Source organism: Hemicordylus capensis, chromosome 3 (genome assembly GCF_027244095.1).
Source record: "Hemicordylus capensis ecotype Gifberg chromosome 3, rHemCap1.1.pri, whole genome shotgun sequence".
Lineage (NCBI taxonomy): Eukaryota > Metazoa > Chordata > Lepidosauria > Squamata > Cordylidae > Hemicordylus > Hemicordylus capensis.
The window spans coordinates 91104960-91123204 of NC_069659.1; the positions used below are offsets into that span (position 1 = coordinate 91104960).

Consider the following 18245-nt stretch of genomic DNA (forward strand, 5'->3'; position numbering starts at 1 on the left):
TACCTGTTTATTCCCCACCCCTGCTTTCTTAGTAACGTAGGTTTTCCACTCCATAGGCAGGTGATGGCAGACCCAGGCTTGTCAAGTGTACTCAGGGTTAAACTCCCTGCTTCCACAGCAAGCTTTTGATACCATTACTCTAATAATTTATTACTAACATGCCCATTAAATATGGAATTAATTACTTGGTGGTATTCTTAACATTGACTTCAGGCGAATTAGGTAACTTTGACATATAAAAAGTGTGGAATGATGATTCTAAGACCTGTTTGTCAAGAACATTCTCTATTAACAAAACCCACAGATCAACATAAGATTGTGGGAGTGCTCTTTAAAAACATTCTGAAGTAAAATATAGTGGCTGGCTGACATCCAGAGCAACTAAGTGTGGATGCGCCAAGAAAATGTCTGCGCTGTGGAGAGCTTCCCCACTAGTGCTGAGCCCATGCGCACTGTGTGCGAGAAAGCAAAGGTCAGCAATTTGTCCTGGCTCTGGAAGTGATGTATGTCACTTGAAAATATGTTCCTGAGGGAACCTTCAGGGACATATTTTTGGGTCACACAGGGCACTTCCAGCACCTGAGGAAATAACCCAGATTTGCTCCTCACCACTGCACACCTGATGCTGCACAGCTAGGAAAGCTCTCCACAGCGGGGTTGCATCTTCCTGGCATGACCACACTGTTGCTCTGGGTGTCAACCAGTACTCCCCCAACTGGGTGAATACAAAGTTGTCTAAAGGTAATAATCCACTATAAATGCTCTTGAGAATGTATAAGGCTTGGGAAGAGGTAAATTTAATTGATGCTCATGATTATCAGAATAATATTATTATTTATTTAATTTATATACCGCCTAACTCCAAAGGCTCTAGGCAGTTCACAAAATTAAATACAATGAAGACAAAATAAAACAAACTGTTAAAACAATAATTTAAAACATTCAAAAATTACTAAAAGCCAGGCTAAAAAAATGCATCTTAAGGGCTCTTTTAAAAGCTGTTAAATAAGTTTCCTTGTCTATAGGGAGCGCATTCCACAGCCCAGGAGTGACTACAGAGAAGACCCACTCCTGAGTTGTAGCCAGACGAGCTGGAGGCATCCAGAGACGGACTTCTGCCAATGACCTTAATATGCGGTGGAGACCACGTAGAAGGCAGTGTCCTCCCAGTAACTCGGTCCTGAGCTGTTTAGGGCTTTAAAGGCAATTACCAGCACTTTGTATTTTGCCTGGAAACCTATTGGCAGCCAATGCAGTTGTTTTAAAACAGGCATAATATGGTATCTCTGAGAAACCCTGGAGACCAATCTAGCTGCTGCATTTTGGACCAATTGAAATTTCTGAACCACATACAAAGGCAGCCCCACATAGAGAGCACTGCAGTAGTCAAGCATAGAGGTTACCAGAGAGTGCACCACAGTTCTAAGATCATTATCTTCAGGGAACAAACGCAGCTATTGTATCAACCAAAGTTGATAGAAAGCGCTCCTGGCCATAGCCTCAACCTGAGAAACCAGAGTAAGGCCACAGTCAGAAGCACTCCCAAGCTATGTACTTGATCCTTCAGTGGGAGTGCAACTCCATCCAGAACAGGAGGTTCTATCATGTCCCTCGAAGTATAACTCCTTACTATGAGTACCTCCATCCTGTTTGGATTCAGTTTCAATTTATTATCCCTCATCCAGTCCATTACTGCCTGTGGTTAGACATTTAGTGGGGTTATGCCATTTCCAGAAGATGATGTCCTGGAGAAATAGATGTGGGTGTCATCAGCATATTGATAACACTCTGCTCCAAATCTCCTGATGATCTCTCCCAGCGGTTTTATGTAGATGTTAAAAAGCATCGGAGATAGGATGGAGCCCTGAAGGATACCATACAAATCCCCTTGTTTCAGAGAGCAACTATCTCCTAGTGACACCATCTGGAATGTCACTGATGTTCTATGCCCTCCCTCAGCAAGGCATAGAACAGAACCAAAAGAACTATTTTTCCACATTCGTTTCACTGGAGGTGAGGGTGGGTAAGAGTGATTGCCATGAATGAAGATGGGCTTTAAACACACACATTTTCTCTCTCACACAAATACAATTTTTAAGAGTAATTCAGCAAGATGGCTGGTTTTTGCAGATTGAAAATTGTGAAATGTCAGAGTCCCAGATTTTTCTCTTCTGATATGTAAATGGCATGAATCTCAAACAATTTTTCTAATTCCAAGAGAACCACTATCCCGACAGGCTCAAGAGCAGAGGTTCTTCCCTCCACCCCCTCACCTCCACCTTCAAAATAGGCTTAGGTAACAGAAAGATCTGGTCAGAGGAGATACTGAACCATTTCACATGCTATTTTAAAACAAGCAACATTTTCTGGCTCTAAAACGAACTGCTAAGCAGAGCAGATTGGTGATCCAAAGAGGAAGAGTTTGGCTTCTTGTAGTTGATAAGTATCCTTGTGTTTTGCTGAGGATCTTTAGAGATTAAGATGCATGTTGGGAACTTTCTTCCAGTAAGCTCTCCTCCCACCAGTTTAACTACATGTTAAAGCATGTGATTGACCCTTGTGTGCTTGATTTCTTCTCCTTAAATAGCAATGATAGAAGAGGGGGATGATAAGGATCAGGGACACAGTGTGGAGTTGTTGTTTTTTTTAAAAAAAACACTTTGCCCCTACTATGGTTCCAATCTAGATTGAGGAGCCCCCCTGTGACTGCTATTTGTCCCAAAAGAGTAACACAAAGGTCAAACAGCAGCCACAGAGGGACTCCCCATTCTGGACTGGAAAGGACCCCCTATTCCCATTGCTGCAGTCCCAATCCAGATTATTATTATTATTATTATTATTATTATTAATTGATGTGTGTGTGTGTATGCAGATGCTATTTAGGAAGAAAAAAATAAGCACAGTTAGGGCCCCTGGGAGACAGTTGACTTATATTGAGTGCATATTTTTGAGGCTGGGAACTAGGGACAGTGCATATTTTTGAGGCTGGGAACTAGGGACAATCTGTCCCTAGATTGGGGGTTCTGTTGGTGTACCGTCCACCCCGCTGCCCAACTGACTCCCTAACTGAGCTGACCGAGCTGGTTGCGGAGTTGGTGTTGGAGTCTCCTAGACATTTGGTGCTGGGGGACTTCAATATCCACTTTGGGGCTGGCTTGTCTGGTGCAGCTCAGGAGTTCATAGTGGCCATGACAACTATGGGCCTATCCAAATTAGTTTCTGAACCAATTGACGTTGCTGGCCATGCACTCAATTTGGTCTTTTGTTCGGATCAGGGGGGTGTTCCGTGGGTGGGGGATCCAGTGGTTTCCCCATTGTCATGGATGGACCACTACCTGGTTAAGGTTGGTCTCACAGCCGCAATCCACCCCTGCAGGGGTGGTGGACCTATTAGGATGGTCCGTCCAAAAAGGCTGCTGGACCCAGTGGGATTTCAAAAGGCCTTGGAGGATTTTGACATTGGTGCGGCCGGTGATTCTGTCGATGCCCTGGTGGGAACCTGGAACAGGGAACTCAACAGGGCAGTAGATATGATTGCTCCTAAGTGTCCCTTCTGACCTGCTGCAAAAATGGCCCCTTGGTATACTGAGGAGTTGCGGGGGCTGAAGTGGTTGGGTAGGCGACTAGAGCGCAAGTGGAGGAGAACTCGGTTTGAATCTGACAGGATTCAGCATGTGACCCATTTGAAGGCTTATGTAGTGGCAGTGCGTGCAGTGAAAAAGAGATTTTGGTCTGAGCGAATTGTGGCTGCAGGTTCACGATCGGCGGAGCTATCCTGGGTTGTGAGGAGTTTAGTTTCTGCTCCTTCTACTTCCAATCAGTCTCCGGAGTTGCTCTGCTGTGATGCCTTTAATGGGTTCTTTGCGAATAAGATCTCCTGCATTCGGGCCAACCTGGACGCCACTATTTCTGCAAGGTCTATGGAGGAGGTGTCCAGTCATCCCTCTTGCAGTATTAGATTGGATCAGTTTCAATCTGTGACTCCTGAGGATGTGGACAAGCTGCTGGGGGCGGTGCGGCCTACCACCTGTTCTCTGGATCCTTGCCCGACTTGGCTGCTTCTATCTAGCAGGGAGATTGTTGGAGGTGGCCTAGTTAATATCATAAATGCATCGCTGAGGGAGGATAGGATGCCCCCCTGTCTGAAGGAGGCAATGGTTAGACTGCTCTTAAAGAAGCCTTCCCTGGACCCCTTAGTGATGGATAATTACAGGCCAATCTCCAATCTCCCTTGGTTGGGCAAGGTGATTGAGAGGGTGGTGGCCGACGAGCTCCAGGCAGTCTTGGAGGAAACTGATTATCTAGACCAGTGATTCTCAAACTTGGGTCCTCAGGTGTTATTGGACTTCAACTCCCATAATCCCCAACCAAAGGCCACTGAGGCTGGGGATTATGGGAGTTGAAGTCCAATAACACCTGAGGACCCAAGTTTGAGAATCCCTGATCTAGACCTATTTCAAACTGGCTTTAGAGCTGGCTATGGGGTTGAGACAGCCTTGGTCGGCCTGATAGATGACCTTTACCGGGGAATCGACAGAGGGAGTGTGACTCTACTGGTTCTTCTGGATCTCTCGGCGGCATTCGATACCATCAATCATGGTATGCTTCTGGATCACTTGGGGGAGTTGGGGATAGGGGGCACTGCCTTGCAGTGGTTCTGTTCCTATCTCTTGGGTAGATTCCAGATGGTGGAGGTTGGTGACAGTTGATCCTCAAAACAGGAGCTGTTATATGGAGTCCCTCAGGGCTCCATTCTGTCACCAATACTTTTTAACATCTACATGAAACTGCTGGGTGAGGTCATCAGGAGGTTTGGTGCTGGGTGTTATCAGTATGCTGATGACACCCAAATCTACTTCTCCTTTTCATCTTCAGGAAATGGCACTCATTCTCTAAATGCCTGCCTACAGGCAGTAATGGGCTGGATAAGGGAGAACAAATTGAAGCTGAATCCAAGCAAGATGGAGGTGCTCATTGTGGGGGCTCAGAATCTGAGGGGTGAGTTAGATCTTCCTGTGCTGGATGGGGTTACACTCCCCCAGAAGGAGCAGGTGCGCAGCTTGGGAGTACTCCTGGACCCAGGCCTCACCCTGGTATCTTAGGTGGAGGCCATGGCCAGGAGTGCTTTCTATCAGCTTCGGCTGATTTGACAGCTGCGCCCATTCCTTGAAGAGTATGACCTCAAAACAGTGGTGCATCAGCTGGTAACCTCCCAGTTTGACTATTGCAATGCGCTCTCTGCCTTTGTACGTAGTTCAGAAACTTCAGCTAGTTCAGAATGTGGCAGCCAGATTGGTCTCTGGGGCAACCCAGAGAGATATTATTATTATTATTATTATTATTATTATTATTATTATTATTAATTCAATTTCTATACCGTCCTTCCAAAAATGGCTCATAATGGCTATTATGCCTGTCTTGAAACAATTACACTGACTGTCGATATGTTTCCGGGCAAAATACAAAGTCCTCGTTATAACCTTTAAAGCCCTGAATGGCTTGGGTCCGAGATATCTTAGAGAGCACCTTCTTTTACATGATCCCCACCGCACGTTTAGGTCATCTGGGGAGGTTTGTCTCCAGTTACCACCGGTTCGTTTACTGGCGACTCAGAGGCAGGCCTTCTCTGTGGCTGCTCCCGGGCTGTGGAATGCACTCCCAGCAGAAATTCGTAATCTTAATTCCTTACTGACCTTCAAGAGAGCCCTCAAAACCCATCTGTTTGGCCTGGCCTTTCAGGGTTTTTAATTAGTTCTAATCGTTTTAATGCTAACCTGGTTTTCAGGGTTTTAATTGTTATGATAGTTTAATTGTTTTTTTAGATGTTTTAATTGGGGTTAATATTTATATCTCTGTTTTAATTGTTATTGGTTTTAATGGTTTCTGTTTTTAGTTGTAAACCGCCCTGGGCCATTCCGGAAGGGCAGTATAAAAATTGAATAAATAAATAAATAAATAAATAGTGAATATTGTTTATTCCAAAAAGGATTTACATTGTTAATAATGACAAAAGCAGCTTTAAATTAATCAACAGAAATATTTGAAATAATATATGTCTTACCAATAAGTATGTGGAATGTATCTCCTGTTAATGTGGAATTTACTAAAACCCCACCAAGCTTCATAAGGTCACTATAGTAAATATCATTTGGCCATTTCACCCGGAGGTCAATATCCTAGGAAAATAAATATGCATGTTGATAGACTTACATTACTTTATTCTTAAAGTCTACAGATCAGATGTTCTTTCAAATATGTTAAGAAATACTGAGACCAAAGAGAAAAACACTAGAATCAGACATGAACATAGGAAACATAGGAAACTGCCATATACTGAGTCAGACCATTGATCTATCTAGCTCAGTATTGTCTTCACAGACTGGCAGCAGCTTCTCCAAGGTTGCTGGCAGGAATCTCTCTCAGCCCTATCTTGGAGAAGCCAGGGAGGGAACTTGAAACCTTCTGCTCTTCCCAGAGCGGCTTCATCCCCTGAGGGGAATGTCTTGAAGCAGTGCTCACACATCAAGTCTCTCATTCATATGCAACCAGGGCAGACCCTGCTCAGCTATGGGGACAAGTCATGCTTGCTACCACAAGACCAGCTCTTCTCTCCTGAGACCAGTTCTCCTCTCCTAGGAGAAGGTTAATGTGATTCCTGTGCTTCACTTAAAAGAAACAAAATATATAGCAGAACAAAAAGGGCTAGGAATATAGTTTTATATTAAAAGCACAAATACTGGAAGGAAATAGAATCAGCACCAAGAAATAGAGAATTGAGAAAGAACGTCATGGAATTCAAATGTATGTTTCAAGGGCAAATTTGTATTGTATTGGAAGCCTTGCAGGATAAAACATGGCTGGGAGGCAATTTGTAGCAGGGAAGGGGATAAGTAAGCACCCTTTACTACCCTGCTTCCAACTGCCCTCTTATGTAAAATCAAAAGAGGGGCTCGTTTCTTTCTTTCTTTTTTGAGAGTACGTTATCTTTTTATATTTTGAATGAGAGAGTATACGTTTAAAATTATGACAGCAAGAGTTTGATTATTTTCATTTTTAGTTGCCTCTGAGGAACACACACACACACACACACACACACACACACACACACACACACACACAGATATTTTTTCTGGATCAGGCTCAAGGCCAATCTAGTCCAGCATCCTGTTTCTCCCAGTGACCCATCAGATGCTTCTAGGAAGCCCACAAGCAGGAGATGAAGGCATGCACCTTCTCCTGCTGTAGCTTCCTTGCGACTAGTATTCAGAGGCATCCTGCCACTGAAGCTGGAGGTAGCCTATAGCCATCAAAACCAGTACCCATTAATAGATTTGTCCTCCATGAATTGGTCTAAGCCCTTTTTAAAGCCATCCAAGCTGATGGCAATCACCATACTCTATGGCAGAGAATTCCATAGATTATGTGCTATGTAAAAAAAAGTCTATCTGCTTGAAATGCATCAAGTGTAGGACTGTGCATGTTGGTAAAAACTGGAATCGTGCTTCGAAATTCCCAGTCCCCACAAGGAGGCAGCCCCTCAGAGGAAACTGCTCCAATAGGAAGGTGGTACCGTAGTGGTGGCCTTTTAAAAGACCCCTGACAAAGGGAAAAGGAACGTCCAGAGGGTGAATGGCAAGTGATGAGAGGAAAGCTGGGCACTAGTGCAGGGCAGTTGGGAACTGCAAGGATGCCTGGGGGATGCAGTTCCTCCTAAATTTCTCCCAGAAGCTTGGGAGGAACTACATCTCCCAGGCATCCCTGCGGGGCTTTAGCAAGCTGGTCAAGCTTTTTACAGTTAAGTCACTCCATTCCAATCTGCAAATATCCTTTACATTTTTATAATAGGAAGGTAGGATTTGTGAATACACATTTTTGTTTTAAAATGGTTTCTATGTCTTCATATGAATTTCGATACGAACCAATACAAACATTGGTTTAGACTCAAGGTGCATTTCTGCATGCTGGAGGTATCTTCCACTTACAGAAGGTAGTTTTATACTTCATAAACGAGTGTTCCTCCAGAAAAACTAAGTCCAACCACCTTCTTCCATTTGCATGTCTTGTTCAAGTGGAAGCCATCCTGCTGCAGCAAAACTCCACTGCCACATGTCCTCCCTGCTTCTCCAGCACAGAACTTCCTTTCTTGTTCCCAGAATTCCCAGCAACAGCTCTCTAGGTCCCCCCGCACCTGTTTGACTGACCGGTTGAGTTCTGGAGTTCACCAGCCTGTCAGTCAAGACAAGGGCCCACTTCCTGTTAACTCTTTAGCGGGAGGGGAGACTGGTCACTACAGTGCTTTACATCAGTTTGTTGGCAAAACCTCTTTTTGAACCAGCAAAAACCTTAAGCAAGCAGACGAACATTGTTCAAAAAAAGTCAATTTGAGCATACACAGAAATTTTGTAATGAGAACTTTCAAAGAGTTTGCTTCCTGAAAACTGGGTTTTCCAGTCTTTGCATCTAAGCAAGGCAGTTCTAGTTGCATTCCTAAAGACTGCTTTCCTCTTATCATGTTAATGATTATGTAAAGGCTCTAGTAAGTGCCTCTCCCTGGCATTTGCTGCAGTGTATTCAGAAAAACTTGCTTAAAAAATACATCAGAAAAGCTAGAATTCGGAAGATAAAGTCTGATTTGTGTGGGGGCATTTCAAAAGATCTTGAATGGACTTTGGGGTAAGTCTGGCCAGTGTGTGAATGCACACACTCTTCCAGAGGAGATTCGCAGTAACAGCCCTGTGTGGAAACCCTCCTGAACTTGTACAGATGCTTTGGGTTGTATCTGAATGGGTGTTTGAACTCCTTTCTATCGCCCTGTGTTGTATTTGGTAAGTGTTGTATTTGGTAAGATCTAAGGCACTGAGAGTAGGAAGACGGAATGCATGAGGATGTAAAGGTTTTCGCTGTGTAACAAAACTTGTTCATTTTCTCCATAGTCTCCTAAAGAAACCTTCTCCTTCAAAAGGTAAGTTCTCTATCTCCTCTTTTCTGGTTGGTGGAATAGAATGGAGCCAGGCATGGCAGCAGAGGGAGAGCGCTCCAGCTATAGCTCTGGATTCGGTTTCGGTCAAGTGTTTGGCAGTTCTCAAATGTAGCTTGGTTATCTCTGCAGATTTAGCCAAAACAGACTTTTCCCCTGAAGGATTCTGAAACATCATTCAGGTTTGAAATCATCCCACAGAGAGAAGTTATATTTCACCATGCATGCCATATAATTGGCGATTTTAATGACCAGGCAAGATGACGAATATGAGAATCTACCCATACTGTCAAGTTTCCTCGCTTCTTTGTTACATGGCGCGGAATGCGTCTTCCCCGACTTGCTAGACATGGCACACTCTACTACAAAAGTAAGGTGGGGGATGTTTAAATAAAAGAGGACGAGACTATTCCTGGATTCTGTACAGCCTCTCAAAGTATATAGACGTAGAAATGGAAGCAGCTGGGCTTTACCAGGCCACCTTTGCCGAATTAGCCAATACAGGAAGCATTGGTAGAACGGAAGACTGTGAGGAAGAGGAAGTTAATACAAAGTCATATACGGGATCAGGGACCGCTTGTGTAAGTGTCTTGACCTCAAGGCCTAGAGCTTTGGCCATGTCTAAGATGGGCAGCCTATACAATTTTTTCTCCTGTACTGGAGAACCAGACAGAAGGTTGGTAACATTCTCATTAGGAGACATCCCAGAAGGTTGTTCAGTTAAGACAGAGTCATCCTGAGAGGAAGATGTTGAGCTGTATTCACCATCAGAAGTATCATTCTGAGGTGGTGTTTTATCAGGCGGAGGCTGAGTATCAGAAAAGCTTTGGAGGAAAGACTGGCAGCACAGGCTCATGAGAGATGTCAGGTATCACAGGTGGTGTGGAAGGTATAGAAGGAAGGGTAGAAGGACTGGCTGGATCTTTTGGTGCAGGAGCATTCAGCTCTTCCCTAAGTTTCCTTGCCTTCCAAAGGTAATATTCATCAAAATCATATGGAAATGCTGGAAAGAGTGGGTGGTAAGGTTCTCTACAATAGCGAAAGTCCCTTATGTAGCCATGGTCCAATCCACCAGGTGAGCTCCAATAGTCTAAGGCATGAGAGGTGGGAGCCAAGTAATGGTATCACTCATGCCAAGGAGTAAGGTGACTGCTTTGGTATAAATTGCTTAGGTGATCCAGAAGGAATTTTGGGCACCTGAGGAGGACTGGATTCTTCATCTGTGTTCAAATCGAGCAACGGGAAACCTTTAAAAGTAGAGCCAGAAGGTATTGATGTAGTAGATCCCATAAGGGATTCCAAATACTTTTTTTGAATTTCCTGAAGCACTGGAGAGCCAACTGCAGATGAATGATGGTTGCATGCAGCAACAGAATGAGCCAAATGTGCCGAAGGCGGGGCTGGTGAGGAATCCAGCCTGATCATAGATTCAGCCGGTGTCAAAACTGTCAAAGGAGGATAGCTTGACTGATTCCTTATTGATGTTGTCGTCGGCAAGACCTGGGGGTGTTGAGAAGTTTTGGTAGGTAGAGCCTTTGATGTCGAGGTGATGGCTTTCAGTATAGAGTAAGCTCCTGGTGTCGGAGAAGAGTGACAAAGTGTAATTGTCGATACGGTCAGTGTCCATAAAGCTGACAGGGACGGTGAGATGTTGTGGTGTCCATAGTAACTCCTCTGCACTGTCGAAGGCGATGGTGTGTGGGGTGAGGTCTTCAGTATCGATCTTGACACTGAGGCAGAAGACAGAGAAGACTTTCGACGTTTAAGGGAGGAGATGTGGCTCGGCAAATGATTCATTCGCTTTTAATGCAGGGATTTTGAGTTAGACTAAGATGGTATGGCCGGAGTTTTAAATGTAACCTCACCCAATCACTGGCACAAGATGTTGCTTGGAGCTTGACAGCAAGCGTCAGTTAGTACTGACACCAGTGGAGTGGAGAGACCAGGTGATCTGGGTCCAGGAGTTGGAGGGCATAAAGTCAGCTGTTTGGGGTCTATCTAGAAAAGGACAGACAAATCTTGCAAGCTCTCGAATTGTAGCCTTCACCATGGCAAATTAGGCACTCATCTTGACAGTCTGAAGAGGATAGAGTCCTCTTACAGGAGGTGCACCTCTTGAAAATATTTCTAAGGTCCATACAGAAGGGGTAGAGTGGTAACCAGAGTAGAGAGAAAAACATAAACAGACTGTGTCAAGCTGAGTAGTCAGCTCAGAGTCGAAAACTAGTCCAAGAGAGTAACGGTAGATGGTCTGAAGTCAAAGCCAATAGTCAAATCAAAAAAGGTGACATAAAAACACAATGGGCTTCAAATGGGTTCATTTGCTCTGGTGTTATCTAACTAATATCAACAGGATTACACATGTATAATAAATGACTGAACTATCCTCATAATGTATAAGCTCTCTTTTTGCGGATTCCTGCATTAAACAGTCAATGCTCTAAACCACAGAGAACTATATGTTGCTTTATATTCGTCCATGAAGCATTTTTTACAGTCAAGTTATGAACTCCTGAAGTTGGGAAGTGTTAATAGAAGACAACCCCTAAACTATACAAAAGGCTACTGGGTACAACTGTAATGAAATTCATGTGTAAATGTGTGCAAGTCATTGATTTTGTATAATATAGGAAACATATGTTTTCATTAACTAGTCCTGTAAAATAGCAATGTTTTACAGTTAGCCAATATTAAGAATTCGTTACATTCAAAGGAAATGGATGAGGTACTAAAGAAGATTGGTTTGTAATTTGAGTGCTGATGACAGGACACTTGATTCCCTCTTGAGAGGATATGGTTAGCTTCTTGCTTCAGAATTTAGGCAAAGATTTTTAACATTAAACAAGGGCTGGGGGAAAAACTTTTTTAAAGGATGAAGTGGCCACTGAAACTGCTCCAACAAAAACCCAAGAGGCAATTGTCAGTTTTATTATTTTTTCTTCTCAGTTTCCCCTCAATATTTCTATAACCAAAAATTTTAAAAGTCTAAGAGTTAGACAAAAAGGCAAATCCACTGTTATAAAGCACATTCAATCAAAAGGGACTGATCACTTCACCCTCATCAGTAATACATGTTGTACACTATGGAAACATTGGTCTTATACATGAAGGGGTGGAAAAACTTGAGGGCAAAATAAATGAAATTCCCATGGTGGAGTGATGGTAAGGAGGTATGCCAAGTATACATTTTAGCTATTTTAGGTCAAAATAAGTGAAAAACAATGGAGTGGGAACATGAAAAGACAATACCTGATATCCAGGTATTGATCTGACAGACTCCACCACTGCCAGAGAAACCAGATGCTGAATAAAAGGAATCCTTTGTCCTAACTGGGAAGATGAAGAAATGGTGATATGTAAAGTTGATAATGCAGCTCCTACAGGACTCAGCCAGGTGTTCCTGCCACGACCTTAAAAAAGGAAACCAAGATTAAAAGTTATCTACTCACAAATAATATTTTGGCAGATGGAAAGAATGTTTCATCAAGTCGTTTAGAAAAACCTTTGTACAGTTAAGGCCAAGGAACAATCTCTTGCAGAAGGAACCAAAATCCATTCATAAGCACCTCACACCAATTCATGCATGAGAAAGAACACCCAATATATTCGGAATGAATAAACATTGCTTTAGTTGTATATTTTTTAAAATTCAGAATAACCATTGGGAAAGGTCATTCAATGCAATAGTAACTTGGTTAATGTAGGAATCAAAAGTCCATGCTTTTCTGGTTCTTTTGTATAACTGAAACAATATCTGACAATAGATCTGGAAGTTAAAACTTGTTATTTCTGGAAGATGAACATTGCTTTCTGGTTACAGTTTGCGCCAGTAAAGTTTTGGTATGGCAGTGCTGGCAACCTACAGTTAGCAGTAGCAATGATAGCTTATGAGGTAAACAACTTTCTAGTAATTACTAACATAAGGCTGAAAACAGTTTGGGGGGCTTTCCAGAAGACCAATAAGACAAGGATTGAAGAATAGAACAATATCGGACCTCTGAAAAGTATACAGTGTACTGTGCTTGACTGGCCAGCAAACTCGCCTGACCTGACCCCATAGAGAATCTATGGGGCATTGCCAAGAGAAGGATGAGAGACATGAGACCAAACAATGCAGAATTGCTGAAGACAGCTAATGAAGCATCCTGGTCTTCCATAATACCTCATCAGTGCCACAGGCTGATAGCATCCATGCCACGCTGCATTGAGGCAGTAATTGCTGCAAAAGGGGCCCAAACCAAGTACTGAATACATATGCATGCTTATACTTTTCAGAGGTCCAATATTGTTCTATCCTTCAATCCTTGTTTTCTTGGTTCCATGTAATATTCTAATTTTCTGAGATTGTGGATTTGGGGTTTTCGTGAGCTGTACGCCATGATCATCACAATTATAACAAATTAAGGCTTGACTTATCTCGCTTTGCATGTAATGTGTCTGTCTCATATATCAGTTTCACCTTTTAATTTGCATTACTGAAATTAATGGACTTTTGCACGATATTCTAATTTTCCGAGTTTCACCTGTATTCCAACAACAGAAGTACTATCCGGAGGAAAAACATCAGGGGCTTGGAAAAACTTGCATGAAAAATAGTTAGAAAAATCCCTTAGGATGGTTTCACTGTAGAGAGCTATAGTTACTTTAGCTATTCAAAATTATATGTATTAAAACACAGGGTTATCTATAAGACACGAACTTGCATTGCTGCCTTAATCAAATACATTCCACCAACACTGGATTCCCATCAATTTACCTTTCCCTTGAGTTTGTTGAATTGCAATCGCTATTAGACCTATTTCCTGTGGCACCTTGAACATCAACCTGCAAATTATACAAAGAGAATGCCTGTAGAACATTGTGTGGCTTCCATAAAAATATTGTAGAGGTTTTTACACTATAAATATTGTTTCAGTTACAGGTAAAAAGGGTAAGGGAATATTCAAAAGATGAAATGTATTGAAAAATATTAACATGAAATATCAAATCTATAATGAGACACAAGAGATTATTAAGATTAAGATTATATTTAATCCAAGTACCTGCATTTCCTACACTTCTTGAAGTGCTTATTCTTAAAGAGTGTCACTATCCTTCATAAGTGACAACTGGCAATTCCAGACATTTGTTTCTACTTACAGCAAATGCATGCTCGTTCACATACAGCAACAGCAGCAGTTTCTGATTATTTAGAAAACCAGTACGGTGGCAATAAAGCAGTTTAAAAGAGACACTATCCCTTGAGAACTAATTATGATTTAACTACAGTAAATAAATCTACACCTTCTGAGAACTCTAGAGAACACTGGCTTATTTTAGGTTTGTGCTCTGCTTTTAAAATGGTTTCACTTAAAAGCTTTCCTTTGGGGGATAAGTAGAAACTCACACACATTCAAACACCACCAAATGAGTAAATGTTAAACCTTTTTGTGAGAATATTCTTTAAGCTGCCTTGGTAACATTTGAACAGTGCTGAGATCTTTTTCATTTTATTTTTAGATTTGGGAAAGATGAGATTTATTCAATGGAAAAAATGCATTTGCTAGACATATTTGTCAAATTATTAAAGTTTCGAAAGTCTGGAAATGCATTTTTATGGCAGAGGTTACAGAGATGCCCACAACATAAATTGTAGAGAAACAACTGGTATACAAAGTAACTTTTTCTGAATATTGGAATATTTAAGAACCTCAAAACCCTGGAATTAAAGCTAGTGACCCTGAAGAGAAGCAGAGTTATAAGCACAAGTGCACCCTCTGCTGCTCACTGGGAATTAATGGTTGGTTCCAATGGTTACTGAAGGTGCTTCCAAATCCACTCCCACTGTGGTGTGAAAAGTGATATTTTATATTTAGTTCTATAAGCTAGATAAATTAGACATAAAGAACACAAAAAGTGATTCAAAATGTTTTTGAACATCATAATGGCTCAGTTTTCATATAACTGTAAAAGGAATAAGTTATTCTGAAGTCGTCGGTAACTACAAATACTTGAACCACATAAGAGGTAACGTGATGTTTTCTCACATTTATGCAAATATCAGCAAGTCAGTTCTCTAAGAAATGGCCAGAAGATCTCTTTGCCAGTTCTACTTCCATTATACATTAAATACAGCTTGATAATTGTTTCTCTTGGCCATCATGAATTGCTTATTGAGACCATCTACCATCAGCCATTGCTGTTAAAGTATATTTTGGGCGCTGGAAGAAAGATTATGAGAGAGGTTCTTTGTATCCATTTAAGTTTAATATTGTCTTCTAGAAACTCTGCAGGTAAGAGTTAAGCACTGCTTCAGCTTCAATGCTACATTCATGTTATACCCCCCGCCCCTAATTTAAATCTGGAAATGGTACTATGGACAGATTATAAATATAGGTGAAGCAACTGGCATTCCCTCAATCCTCTGTCTAGGCAGAACATAACAGGCAAGTCATATGTTACAAGGAAGAAAAATCAGGAGAGGAAAAAAGTTAGTTATGACACCAAACACAAGTCTCCAGAACAAAGATGTGATTAAGGAAACATATGCATGGAGTTGCTAAGTGGTTTGGCTGGAGTTACTAGAGTATACCAGTGACAAGACTGAGCTCCTGTGCTACTGAAGGCCAAGAGGAAATTCTGTACAGAGAAATACAACATAGAAAAGTTGCTAATACCTAGACTGAGACTACTGGAGTCAGACAGATTTATTTATGCTATCTGAGATAGCTCTAGGGGCATTACCACACAGTTCCAAGACCATAATAAAGTGCTTGTGAATTTTATAACTTATATCCCTAGTTTTCAGAAAATAAAGTTTGAGAGGGATTTCATAACAGAAAGAAGCAATTGTAAACAGTTTTACATTCTAACTACCTCTGTGCAGAATCATATCTCTGTTGATGCAGAAAAAGAGAAAAGGAAAAGTAGAATCCTTCCTGAACTACTACTAACAGACAAAACAGAATGCAGACTTTTGAGCCTCACAGGACTCCTATTCATTTAGAAATGATAAACATAGAAGAAAATACCACAAAACAGCATAGATTGATGTTGCATACTAATCACATTAATTAAGAATGCAGATATTTCACATATTCATTCATAATCATTTCACATATATGATGTTTCCCCACATTCAAGAAATACTGTCAAAGGTTTAAATCACAATAATAATAATCTACTTTCATGCTGATGATTCAACATGCACCAATTGCAACCATAAGCATAGGTATATGTTCTGAAATTTTATCTGAGGTTAAATGAACCTGCAGTTTGTTTAACCTCGGCAGGCAACCATCAGCACAATCGCTGCCGAGTTAAAAGGCTTCCACCTGCCTGCCACCATTTCCGGCAGTGAGTCAGGGGGAAGAACTGCTGCACTTGTGCCGCATGGTACTCTGGGATGCAGGAGTGGGGAATCTTCCCGCTCCCAACTCCTGCTGTGGCTGCGCTGCTGTGGGCGTGTGGCACGGCAGAGGGGAGGGCAGCTGCTGTTCATCTGTCGGGGATGACAGGGGAGCTCCTGCTTTCCCTGCAGCCCTTCACAGTGGTTGCTGGAGTTTGTGTGCATGACCTCATTGGGTGACACGATGCACAGTATTACAGAGACAGCAGTTGTGGAACTTTTCAGAAGCAGCCGTTGCAGAAGCAGCCTTTCCACAAGATTCCCCATTTGTGACAATGAGGAAACCTGCAGAAACGTTGCTTCTGCAACTGCTCCTTTTCACCAGTGTCATCATGGCTGCCTTAGAAGTCTGCGGCAGCCCTGGGACTTGGTGTTATGGCTCTGTAATGCTGTGTATCATGTCAATGAGTAAAATCAACATGTTTAAATACAATAAAAGTAAGAAAACTGTACAGCTAAAAACTTCTTCCTTACACATTACTGAATAATTTGTGGAAGGGTAGAATCAGAGCTTGTTTAAAAGCTAGGAAAATTGAGATATGGCAAAAACTTCTCTAGAAAGGAATTTCACAACTGTGGCACCCTCACCAAGGAGGTCCTCTGCCCTGGTACTTTCCAGTTGAATTTGAGAGAATGGTAGGCCAGAGAGTAGGGCCTGATTAGTGTAATAAGTGCAGACTGTCCAGCCCTCACCAACATTCTGGTAGCTACAGTTTGAATCACTCGAAGTTTCCTAATGATCTTTAAAGGCAGTGATTTATATTAGTCTAGTCTGGATGGGACCAGTGCATTATTAACTGAGGTCACTAAATGAGCTGGTAAAAAGGCACTACTAGCTATTGCTATCATCTGAGCATTCAGCGATAACAATGGATCAAGGACCTACCCATCCCATGTTGCATACCTGATATTTCAGGAAGTGTCCAGCCCCATCAAGGACTGGTTGTGCATGTCCACTCAGATAACCAGTCTTCTCAACCCATAGCATCTCTGTCTTGCCTGGAATAACTTGTCTGGACTGCCTCTACACACTGGTTCAAGCTATTCTCATTAACCATTTATTTATTTACTGCCCAAAACGCGAGGGATTTACACAATCCCTTTGCTAATCTCATCTTCAAAATTTCTGCTTTTATAAAATGTTGCATTTTGAAGGCACATTCACTGATGTGCAATGAATTAATTTCAAAAATGATAATGGTGCACTAGGCCAAATGGGAGAGTGAAATCTTCAGTACTCAAAATAGTGCTTCAGCTTAATCTCAAATTATCATTTCACATTGAAATGCTGAAGCATTAAAGTTTACAGAAAACTTTTATAATCCATGGAAAATAGTAAAAACAGGCAAAACTTTTTAAATAGTCTGCATTAGATCATTAAGCATTTTTAACAAAAATGCTTACAGCATAGACTGAAACCAGTATTAGTTTAATACAGAATAGTTAACTGAAATTTCATCAAGTCTAAAGACGCTTAGTCTTCATAGCCAGTAAATGACTTTTATTATACCTACTTAAAATTGGAACTAAAACCACAGAAACTATGTTTGACTAATGTTAATGACCTGACATCTATAAATTTCATTGATGTTGTGGTTTTCAGACTGAAACTCTCATTAACGTGCCCTGCTGTGTTATGGTATTGCAGAGGTATTACAAAAAACAACAAAAAGCAACATTACATTCCAGATGTTGAAAAACTTGGGGATCAGAAGTAACCTTTGCCACCTTTATACTGAGCATTTGAAAATTATTCTATTCATGTGACTTTATTAAGGGAGTCTGTGCTTCTATTTACAATATATGTTTTAGAACTGGAAGCATTTATACCTACCACAATACATTGCACTTTTAAAAACAGAAGTTTAACCCCCCACCCCC

General features: G+C 41.6%; 1 protein-coding gene across 2 annotated transcripts in view; it reads right to left on the bottom strand.

Moving 5' to 3' along the window:
* HLCS (holocarboxylase synthetase) overlaps positions 1-18245 on the bottom strand; it is a 156457-nt gene that overhangs the window by 11884 nt on the left and 126328 nt on the right. For both annotated transcript variants that reach the window (XR_008319210.1, XM_053308220.1), the window contains 3 exons: positions 13734-13801; positions 12227-12387; positions 6062-6176 (listed from right to left, as the gene is read on the bottom strand). Coding sequence is in view for 1 of the 2 variants with exons in the window: in XM_053308220.1 (XP_053164195.1) it covers positions 6062-6176; positions 12227-12387; positions 13734-13801 (344 nt within the window). In the remaining variant the exon portion in view is untranslated. The remainder of the gene's footprint in view (positions 1-6061; positions 6177-12226; positions 12388-13733; positions 13802-18245) is intronic.